Source organism: Amblyraja radiata, chromosome 7 (assembly GCF_010909765.2).
Source record: "Amblyraja radiata isolate CabotCenter1 chromosome 7, sAmbRad1.1.pri, whole genome shotgun sequence".
Lineage (NCBI taxonomy): Eukaryota > Metazoa > Chordata > Chondrichthyes > Rajiformes > Rajidae > Amblyraja > Amblyraja radiata.
The window spans coordinates 51954765-51966850 of NC_045962.1; the positions used below are offsets into that span (position 1 = coordinate 51954765).

The 12086-nt window shown below is 40.7% G+C and overlaps 1 protein-coding gene across 1 annotated transcript in view; it reads left to right on the forward strand.

The window, feature by feature from the left end:
• Positions 1 to 8744, forward strand: part of bzw1 (basic leucine zipper and W2 domains 1) — a 46782-nt gene extending 38038 nt beyond the window's left edge. The window contains exons 10-12 of the mRNA XM_033024517.1: positions 1569 to 1707; positions 5013 to 5135; positions 7703 to 8744. Of these exons, the coding sequence (XP_032880408.1) occupies positions 1569 to 1707; positions 5013 to 5135; positions 7703 to 7731 (291 nt within the window). The 3' untranslated portion in view covers positions 7732 to 8744. The remainder of the gene's footprint in view (positions 1 to 1568; positions 1708 to 5012; positions 5136 to 7702) is intronic.
• Positions 8745 to 12086: the final 3342 nt, after the last annotated feature.

Genomic DNA, 12086 nt, shown 5'->3' on the forward strand with positions numbered 1-12086 from the left:
ATAGGAATAGTCAAATTGTCTTGAACGGAAACTGTTCCCAGTGTAACGGTTTAAAGGATATGTTTTTTTTCCTTCTAAAGTTGTTGTCTTTACACTCATCCTTGTTGTGCTGTATCTTCTGTCCACTCATTCAATCTAGGTTGACTCTAAAGCTCTTTGCATACTCTACAATTCACAATGTTGTCCAGTTTAGTGTTATTGAATGAATAAGTTTATTGGCCATCTATTCACATACAAGGAATTTGCCTTGGTGCTCTGCCCGCAAGTGACAATAGACAATAGGTGCAGGAGTAGGCCTTTTCGGCCCTTCGAGCCAGCACCGCCATTCAATGTGATCATGGCTGATCATCCCCAATCAGTACCCCTTTCCTGCTTTCTCCCCATATCCCCTGACTCTGCTATTTTTAAGAGCCCTATCTAGCTCTCTCTTGAAAGCATCCAGAGAACCTGCCTCCACCTGAGGCAGAGAATTCCACAGACTCACCACATTCTGTGACAACTTAACATACAGTGACAGTTAGGAATGACACAAAACATTAAACATTAATAATAAAACATAATTGATAAAACATGTGAATTAAATTACTAGAGCAAAAGGAGATTTTTGGCTATTGAGTAGAGCTACTACTCGTGGGGAAAAAAGCTGTTTTTATGTCTGGCTGTGGCAGCTTTGACAGTCTGGAGTCGCCTTCCAGAGGGAAGAGATTCAAAGAGTTTGTGGCCAGGGTGCGAGGGGTCAGAGATTATCTTACCCGCTCGCTTCCTGGCCCTTGCAGTGTACAGTTCGTCAATGGGGGAAAGGTTGCAGCTAATAGCGTTCTCAGCTGATCGGACGATTTGCTGCAGCCTCCAGATGTCGTGCTTGGTGGCTGAGCCAAACCAGACCATAATGGAGAAGGTGAGGACAGACTACGATGGCCGTATAGAATTGGACCATCATTGCCTGTGGCAGATTGTGCTTCCTCAGCTGCCGCAGGAAGCACATCCTCTGTTGTGCCTTTTTGACTGTGGACTTGATGGTGGCCCTCCCATTTAAAGTCCTTGGAGATGATGATTCCCAGGAACTTAAAAGACTCCACAGATGTGACTGGTGATGTTGATGGTGAGGGGAGGGGGAGCTCTCCTAAAGTCTACTATCAATTCCACTGTCTTAAGAGCATTGATTGTTGCGATGGCACCAGGACGCCAGCTGTCACTTCCTGTCTGCAGGCAGATTCCTCCCCATCACGGATCAGTCCAATCGGGGTCGTGTCGTCCGCCAACTTGAGAAGCTTGACAGAGGAGTCAGTGGAGGTGCTGTCATTGATGTATTGGCAGTTATTGGCAAACTTCTAAATATTTTGTTCCCTTATCCAAATGGGGCCAAGCATTGAACAAGATATGTTTATTCCTCTTGTATGTCCTGAATATTAGCCAAAGCAATACAGTTTTCAAAACTGCTTTATAAATGCTTTTTGACAATCCAAATTGCAGTGCCTACAATTTGCACAGGAATCAATTTTTGCCTAATAAAAATGTGCTAATCCATCTTGTGGTTTATTTCTCATAATTAATCTTTCTATTTTCAGCAATATAGCCCTCTCCTTGCTGCCTTCACCACCCAGGGCCAATCGGAGCTGACTTTGCTGCTGAAGATTCAGGAATATTGTTATGACAACATTCAGTTCATGAAGGCCTTTCAGAAAATTGTGGTGCTTTTTTACAAAGGTAAATATTATCTTATGGGTAGCCCAATGTGCTTTGGGTAAAAGGAGCAGGAAGAGACCATTTGATTCTGCAACACCATTCATCACGATCATCATTGTTCGTTTGCTGCAACATCTTTTCCTTGTACTAGTCCTATAATGTTTGATTCTATTAACAAGCAAGCATCTATTTTCAATGAACTTGACTGAGCCTTGCAGCTCTAATGTAGTGAACTCCAAACATTTCCAATCTGCTTGGTAAATTTCAATATTGCTAAATCTCTGTAATCAAATCGTCTTGTAATTAAGATCATCTTTCAGTTTGCCTTCCTAAATGTTTAACTACATGTTGGCTTCCAGTGACTGCACATGCCCACCTCGGTACTTTTAAACATTGACAAACAATTTAAGAAGTTTTAATTATCAAAGGCTTGCATTTTTGAAAGAATACACTGTGCGTCTTTTCATGTTCCGTCTATGTTTTGTCCATTCACTTGGATTGTCTTTACCTCTTTGAAGTCTCTTTCTTTTCTCAATTCAACCCCAACTAGTTTTGCATAATTCGTAGAAACAAATGTGCCATTATCTCTCTGCAGCCACATCATTAGTATAGATTGTGAATAGCTGGGGCCACGTCCAAACATTCATACTAGTTCAAAAGTTATAAGAGTAGAATTAGGCCATTTGGCCCATCGAGTCTACTCCGCCGTTCAATCATGGTTGATTTCTGCCTCTTAATCCAATTTCCTGCCTTCTCCCGATGACCCTTGACACCCGTTCTAATCAAGAATTTGTGTAAGAAGAAACTGCAGATGCTGGTTTAAACTGAAGATAGACACAAAGTTGGAGTAACTCAGCGGGACAGGCAGCATCTCAGAAGGAATTAGTGGCGTTTCTGGTCGAGACCCTTCTTGAGATTAGGAACGTCACCCATTCTCTCCAGAGATGCTGCCTGTCCCGTTGAGTTACTCCAGCTTTTTGTGTCTATCTAATCAAGAATTTGTCTGTCTCTGTCTTAAATATATATATCCACTGACTTGGCCTCCACAGCCGTCTGTGGCAATGAGTTCCACAGATTAACTACCCTGTTGGGTACCACCTATCTTAGCATCATCTGACTAAAGAAGTTCCTCCTCATTTTTTGAAAGAGCGCCCTTTAATTCTGAGGTTTTGACACGGTCCTAGACACTCCTCACCAGTGGAAACATCCTTTCCACATCCACTCTGTTAATGCCTTTCATTATACTGTAAGTTTCAATGAGGTTCCCCCTCAACCGTCGAAACTCCAGCGAGTGGAGGTCCAGTGCTGTCAAGCACTCATCATACGCTAACCCACTCATTCCTGGAATCATTCTTGTAAACCTCCTGGGGCCCCCTCCAGAGCCAGCACATCCTCAGATATGTGGCTCAAATGTGCTTGCAGTATTCCAAATGTGGCCTGACCAGCACCTTAGAACCTCAGCATTACATCTGTTTTTGTATTCCAGTCCTCTTTATATATATATATGCTAGCATTGAATTTGCCTTCCTTGCTACCTATTCGACTTGCAAATTAACTTTTTGGGAGTCCTGCACTAGCACTTTTTTTTGTTTGAATCTCTGATTTCTGAATTCTCTCTCCATTTAGAAAATAATCTCTTTATTCCTACTACCAAAATGCATGACTGCACTTTGCTAGACTGAATTTCATCTGCCACTTCTCTGCCCACTCTCCTAACCTGTCCAAATCCTTCTGCAGAGTTCTTGCTTCCTCTACACTGCCTGCCCCTCCACCTGCATCATCTGCAAACCTGGCCACAAAGTCTTCAATTCCCTTATCCAAATCATTAATATACAACATGTAGAGAAGCGGCCCCTACACTGACCCTTGTGGAACTCCATTAGTCACTGGCAGCCAACCTGAACCTTTTATTGCAACTCTTTGCCTTCTGCCATCCAGTCAACCCACTATCCATGCTCGTATCTTCCCTTTAATACCATGGGCTTGTATCTTCCCTTTAATACCATGGGCTCTCATCTTCCCAGGCAGCCTGATGTGCAACACCTTATCGAAGGCCTCCTGAAAATCTAGGTAAACAACATCTACAGCCTCCCCTTTGTTCTGCTATTAACTTCCTCGAATAACACACATCTGCTTCTCTCACTAATCATAGCCTGTTGTTTCCATTCTGATGGTTAACTTAAACTCTTTCGGTGCTCTGCAATCCTCTCTTGCTTTCAAAGAAAGGCTCTGAGATGAGCAGGGATTTGGCTGAGATGCTAAATGTAATTTCTGAAAATTACATAATTTAAGTAAGCCAACTGCCTGATTTTAAAATCTCAGGCGAAGTAACCAAGTAATTTATACTTTTACAGTCATTAAAAGGGATTCTAATCCGTTATACAGCATGGAAAATGGCCCTTCAGCCCAACTTGTCCATGACAACCAAGGTGAATTCTTGAGGTAGCCCCTTCGGCCCATATTCCTCTAAATCTTTCCTATCCGATACGATAGATCTTTATTTATCCCAGGAGGGAAATTGATCTGCCAACTGTCATACAAACACAAAACACATGAAACATGAAATTAAAGTGACGAGTGGAAAGGCTTGGGGGACATGCAAAGATTGTGATGGGTAGTCCGTCTCGGTCTACCCCACGACAGAAGGGGAGGACTTGTAAAGTTTGATAGCCACAGGGAAGAAGGATATCCCATGGTGTTCTGTCCTGCATCTTGGTGGAACCAGTCTGTTGCTGAAGGTACTCCTCAGGTTGACCAGTGTGTCATGGAGGGGGTGAGCTGTATTGTCCAGGATGCTCCACAGTTGGAGGAGAAGCATCCCCGACTAGACCACCTCCCACGAATCCTCCGCCCACAGGACGGAGACAGCCTTCCTGATGAGTTTGATCCTATAACCTGTCCTGATGTTAAATAACATTGATAAAGTACCTGCCTCTATCATTTACTTTGACATCCTGTTCCGTATCTCTTCTCCCGCCCCCCTAAATATTTTCCCTCACAGTAAAGCTGTGCCCTCTAGTTTTAGACTCTCATATCCAGGGGGAAATTGTGTGACAATCCAACTTATTGATACCTTCATGATTTTATAAACTTCTCTAAATTCATCTCTTTGACTTTTTGAGGGAATAAAGTACCAGTCTCTCCTCTTAACTCGAGCCTCTCATCCTGGCAACATCCTTGAGCATCTTTTCTGTGCTTGCTAGATTAATTATATCCTTCCTATAGTATGGTGACCAGAACCTCATAATTCCAGACATTGGAGAAATTGTCACTGTTTTGGATTTGTATGTATTGACTTTGGTTTGTTCCCTTGTCCACTTTTATAGTTGATGTTCTGAGTGAAGAAGCTATTTTGAAGTGGTATAGAGAGCCTAATATGGCAAAAGGGAGGAGCATCTTCCTGGAGCAGATGAAGAAATTTGTTGAATGGCTCAAGAATGCTGAAGAAGGTAGATGCATGCAATATAGACATTGAAAATATTCAGCAGGTTGACAGCATCTATGGCAAGAGAAAGTATTTTGAGTCAATAACCCTTAAACCCAACAATTACAGTTTCTGGTATAAATATTTTAAATTGGAATCTAAAGCCCTTTAGTAAATTTAGAAAAGTCAATGATATTAAGTTCAGGAGATGCTTGTCTATTAATATTTAAGTATTGGGTACATTTACCTAGTCTTGAGTTGGAATTCTGTATTAGGCTCAAGGGATATTCCACACAGTTAAAGTCTATTTTGTTGGTGGGCTTAAGACACAAAACCATTTTAGACAGTGATAATTTGTAAGTTCCTTATTCCTTTTGGGCATGCATATTGAAGAGCTTGAACAGTGCTGAAGCAAATATATTATTTTTGTAGTTTCGTTTTTTGAGGGTGGATAGATCCTTTCTGGAAGTGATTTGTTTAAAAAAAAAGAATAACCCATTGGTTTGTTTCAGTCTCAGCAACCTAACTGTATTAAGCTTTGTAAGACTTGAGCACTATTATGTGCAATATTTCAGTGATATACTAGCTTTTGGACAAAATGCAACATTGGCAGCCCCACCAACCCATTGATATATGATGAAAGAATTTTCAATTACAAGAGTAGAAATGTTTCCAGTCTACGATCCTCCCCCAACCAACAAAACTACAGTTTTATCTCTTAATGGCCATTATATTTAATAATCTCTGGTAAGTAGTTAGTTCCTTTTTGGTTTATTGGCTGTGAATCTGACTAGGATGCCATACAAAGTAAGAAGGCTTTGTGTGCATTGTACTGTATGTATTTGATTACAACACATTCTGCAATGGATTTCAAAACCTTGCTCCTAGTACGATTTTAGTGCACTTAATATGGCAAATTATAGTTGTCTGAATCTGGTTTGTATTTGGGAAGGGACCCTCAGTTGGATCAAACCATTACAAACTTTACAGCAGCACTAGTCAACAAAACAGTGTTAAGCTAAGTGGTTGCATATCTCCTGTCACCTAAAACTAATTGAGTGCTCAAGTGGAATTTTTAAATACTTTGCTTTTGGATTTGCCTTTGAAAGACTGTCTTTATTTTAAAGAAACTGCAAGATTTGTTAACAAGGTTTGTAGAACATGGAGTTAATCGACTAGAATGTGTGGGGTGGAAAGTCCAAAATGTCACAGCTATTACCTGAATTGTCAGAATCAAGTGCTTGGATTAGCAATGTTACAACATTTTGAGATTTAAAAAATCAAGTCTGCAATTTATCCCATCAGATAAAGCATAAAAAGAAGTTTAATTTGACACCCAATTCACTTTCATATCTTCAGTATTAAATCAGTTATGGCCTTTTTGATCCTCTGAAATTAGCATCTTGTTCCCCATTGCTTTTCCATTGACTTAACACAAAATCTGTGATCGAGGACAGTCAAAAGCCCATAACTTTCTTAAAAAATTAAGAGAAGTTAAATAAATTTTCAGTTATTATAGATTGAAGCATTCTGAAATAAATATGAAACAATCTTACTTGGATGACCTGAAATTAAAGCATATAATTAGTTAGTTACCCGATTGTAGCTAATTACAAAATTCAATTACTAGATCTAAACATCTATCCATTTCTTAAGAAAAGATTAACATTTTTAAATAGCCTAAGTGTCCAAAGAACATTCACACAAGAATTCACAATATAACATGATTTTTAAATCTCATTGTCATGAATTTATAGGCCAAATGGAAGGAATTTAGTGTTTAATTCCTGTAAATTAATGGCCATTTAAATCATCTTGCGAGTGAGATTTTGTGGAACGCGATCGATTGGAACGTTACGGTTTGCGGTAAATTTAAACCCCATATCGGCAGAAAAAATACTGCCGGTTTGTATGGGGCCTAAATCACCTTGTCGCAACGTAAAATTTGGATTAAGGGGATCCCAAGAAGCACGTTTATATGTAAAATAAACGGCTTTCCTTTAGCTGTCCCGTACATGCAATCCCTCCCGGTTATCGCCGTTGATGGCATTAGAAGCGGATTTTTATTTTACTCCAGCGCTGAAATTGTCCAGCGATTTTATTTTATTTTTTTTAATTAAAAAAATTCACAGAACGGCCGTCTGAACAATTCTTCAACATTCGCTAGCACCCCAAGAAAATATATCCAGGGCAGGCAGGAGAAAAAACGCATTTTAACCCCCCCCCCCCCCCCCCTCAAAAGCCCAAAGTCGCGCACATGGCCAGTGACAGAACTGCAACGCCGCTGAAGGTAAGTTTTGTAACATACCTACTTGGATTGGATAATGCTTTAAAAGACATTAGATTACTTGCACTAAAAATTCACCACTAAAATTTAGATTTCTGTATCTGTTTGGACTGAAGAACTCAAATTGAATTGTGGCATTAGTGCTCATTTTTGAGAACCAGCATATGTGGTGGACAGGTAGGGAAAGAAAAACAAAACTAAATTTGAGGTTTGAAGAGATGGGAAAAGATGAGAAATTCTGGTCTTATCATTAACTGCTTCATTTCTAAATGCCTATTCTAATTCTCACCCTATTCTTTCCACAGAATCCGAGTCGGAAAGTGAAGAGGACTGAAATTGCGATCCAATTGAAATCATGTTCTGTATTTTTAATAAACCACAGGGGTTGTAGAATTGAATTTCAGAGTTCAGAAATTGATTTGGCATTCTACCTCCTGTATTTTCTACTGTAATATCTAGATGTAAATTAAGGGCTTTACAGTGATCATACTGGTTTGTTTTAATTTCATTTTCTATATAATAAAAGTTATTGCAACATCTGACTTGAAAGTCAGTTGCAGTTACTTTTTGACCAATTGGATTTTTGTTGCTGTTCTTATGGGAGCTCAAAGCACTTGATGGAACAACAATGCTTTCTTGGTCAGGGGGCACACATTTTACATACCTTTTATCAGTTGAACTTGAGGACCTAGTACTTATCAGCCAAGTGACAAAACATTGTAGGGATATATTGCTGACCAGGGCCAGTTCACAAAGAATACATTTTTGTCTGAAAGAGAATTTACAGGAGGATGAAGTTTGAATATAGGACCAGTGTATTGCAGTCTCCCTTTGGCAACACAGTTATATTTTGTCCAATTCAAAATTGAATGCTTATTCTGTTCTGACTAAAGTGTTTCAATTTATGACTTTATGAATGGAGACCAGTGCGTCTCAATTTGTACAATCCCAACGTTGTGGTTTAGATCAAGTCAATTCTTTTTGAGTGTCCTTAGAAATTGGTTAACTTTAAAAGCACAGTCCATCAACCCGCAATATACACCTGACTGCGTTATTGGATAAATGGTTACATTTTTTGCCTTCGAGGTACAATCCATGTGAATACTTGTTTTTAAACCATTTTTTGTATTGCACAATAGAGGGATGGTTCTGGGGACTTCAGTCCTGCCACTAAGTGCTTTTCTTTTGGTGGCGTAAAGTTTACAGCCAGTTAAGGATGCATGTTTTCAGATCATGGTTAGAAAACAGCTCCATGGGGTTAATGTGTTATTGATGGTGAAACCTTCCCCAATAAAATTGTTAACTTTGGTTGTGTACCAAAAAATTAAACTACTTTTTATCAACCAATCTGCTTGGTAAACTGGCTTTTTGCAGTTCAGTGTCTTTGTGTGCTTTATGAGGATCTCTGCTGAAAGGAAATTAATACAAATATTGCTCAACTGGACGTAAACCAAACTAACACCTACTCGGCATGTTTTAATTAGTAAATTGTCTCACTAGATTTAAAGCAACAAGTTACTTCCTGTCTCGGAAAATTTGGCCACTATGGGTGTTTGGGTTTTGATTCAAAGTCAATTTTATTTATCACATGCACCCGAAGGTGCAGTGAAATTAATTTGCCAGCAGCGATACACTTAAAAAGAACACGCAATACACAATAAGATTTAACACAAACATCCACCACAGCATTCTTCACTGTGATGGAAAGCAACAAAGCTCAGCCAGTCGTCCTCCTTTATTCACCCATGGTTGGGGCCATGAACCCTCCGTAGTCACTGCTACGGACGGCCCCATGTACAGGTCCTCTCCTCGGGATGATCCAAACACCGACGTCAGGACGGTCGAACACACTCCGCGGCTTGGAGGGCCCGAATCGGCACTTTCTTACCAGAGACTGCGGCTTCAGGATGTTATAGGCTGCAGGCCGGCGTTCGGAGCTCTCCAGCGATCCCACACCCCGCCCGCGGCCAGAGACTCCGCAGACCACAGCCCCATGATGTCAAAGTCACCAGGCCAGCGATCGGAGCACTCCTTTCTGGCAGCCTCCGGCAAGGGTTCACCCGCTCCGCGATGGAAAAAGTCCATGCTACGCCCGCTGTTGTAGCTCTGCTCCCGAGTCTATGCTGTTGGGTCGCGAGGGAGGCGACATGGAAAAAGTCGTTTCTCCGTTGAGGTGACCGAAAGCTGTTTTCCGCCCCCCTTCTCTCCCCACACAAGACATACCAAGAGACACTAAAGCAAACATTTGGACACACCAAAAAAAGTCAAAATAACGAACACGCTGCTGGCAGGGCCGCCAACTCTCACTGCCCCCACCAACCAATTGTGCATTGGTCTTGAATATTCCAAGCCTGTGCTCAGAGTAGATTTTCCACTTTGTTACAACTCAATGCACCAAACTCCATGATTCATTCGCAAATGTTCTGATCAGTGCTTTCTGGGTAATTTCTGCTCTCAAGAGTAATCCTCCCATCTTAGCCAGTTAATGTTCCAGGAAACAGCTGATTACTGGATACAGTAACCCATAGTTGCAGTAGTGGTACTGATTTTCTGTATTTTGTATGGAAATGCAAAAGGTATAATTAAATTTTTTTTCTTTTTTTTAAAATCGGCTCGACTTCCTGTTTCATCTTGCTGCTTAAAAAAGGCAAGGATAAGTCATACTGTAACTCTAAAAATTATGGCAGGTTAAATCGATTAGTATTTTAAATGTCAAGATCTGGATGATTAATTTTGTACGCTTTGATCTGCCTGTCCCGCTACAGGTTTAAACAGCGCTGTCAGTTTAACTCGTGGGAATTTAAACGAACAGTGCTATGGGTTCTAATTATAGCGCTACCAGCTAGAGCGCTATTGCCTTTACACAGCGCTATGGGTGACAAACTGTTCGGGGAGGGAGAAGGAGAAAGGGAGGGAAGGAGAGGGAGGCTTCCAAAATGGCTTCTACATCATCATCTGATGCTAAAAGCAGGAAGCAGCCGTTCAAACAGAAGTATACAAAGAGATGGCAATGAATGCACTGTCAAGTAAGGTGCGTAGAAGACGTGTCAATTGGTAGCAAAGTTATGCATTTTTGTACTCTTACATTGATATGATCGCACATTAAAAAAATGGCACTGCGTAAAAATACTGATTTCCTCAGCAAAATACTGATTTTCAGGTACTAGAATACTGAAATGCTCTGACAAAACTTGGCAGCTCTGAGTAACCCTATCTAGTACTGTTGCTTGTGCTCCAGCAATAGTTGTGCCTCTAGTAAAGCTGTTAGTGACAATTAAATGCAAATATTCCTCAATCTAACCAGTAGATAAAAGGTGTCCTCAAGTGGGCTATGTGGCATCTACTCTGATATCAATAACGCTTTTAATGAGAATGAAGTTCTGAATTAAGTGTCTTTATTTTGTTACTAAAATGTTGCTTGGAGAAACATTAGGTTGAGTCGGGCCATGTTCAATGAAAGCGGGTCTCATTTGTTTCAGGACTTCACTCCAGTTCTTTGGGAAAGACCAAATCCTGGAAATGAAGGAGCTTCTATTGCTTGCTTCTACCACCAGACTTTACCTATATAAAGTTGGCTAAATATTCATGAGTGTGTGGCCAGGATGTTGTGGGTCTTTGATGATACTGCCAGCCTTTTTGAGGCAGCGACTGCGATAAATCCCCTCGATGGAAGGAAGGTCAGCCGATGATGGACTGGGCAGTGTTCACTACTTTTTGTAGTCTTCCTTTCCAGGGCGCTCTCAAGTTGCCGATGGGTATGGTAAAGTTGTGCCTTCTATTTCAGAAAGGACTGAAGCATATCCACCAACGCAGCACAAAGATGGCAAGGGCTTCTACCTTAACTGTTCTATGCAGATCTGTAGGTACACTTTTTGGAAGCATATTAAAATCATTGATTTTTTGGCATATACTCAAAATTGAGCTTGCACTACCTATCCTGATCAGTTGCAGGATAAGGGGCCCTCCTAACCTAGCACCCCACTTGCAATTTTTAAAGGTAGATAGCAATGAGGAAATCCACCATTATCTGGTGTGCCAGCACAATGGTTGGCTGGCTGAGGAAGATTGGAGATTAAAACCTTAACACAGACAAAGCTCAGTCTTCTAGACAAATGATTTGTCTGATGCCATCTCAACAAAATTCCACAAGCAACCTTGGTGACTGTCCCAAAGCAATATTCCCTGCACTGAGGTCCCAATTGCTTAACACTGGCAAGGCTAAACTCTTATGTCTTAACCTAGACTACAAACCTACATCTTTCCAACTTTCATCACTTCAAGAGGTTGACATATGTTATGGAGGCTTTGAAGACATCTGGTATAAATTTTCTCCACCCACATGACTCAAGAGAATCTTTGGTTATGTGACTGCACAAAGGGAGCAGCATTATGGACAACACAGAACATAGTGCAATCATGAGCAGCACCTGGTTTCGTAGTGGTGCATCTGCTGCCCTAGCACTGGCAGTTTCTCTGTAACCCAATCCATCTCAGGAACTGCAGAACTTCTGATCACAAGAAGTGGTCTGGAAAAACACAATCATGAAATAGTCCTTCAATAACTTGTCATTATCTTGTCTGAGTCTGTTGGCAGAAACCTACCCTGAGCAGACTTTTTAAAAAACGACTATTTTTGCAAAGAAGCCAATTTTTAATCTAAATCATTTTGTCTACGCAATTTTAAATTCT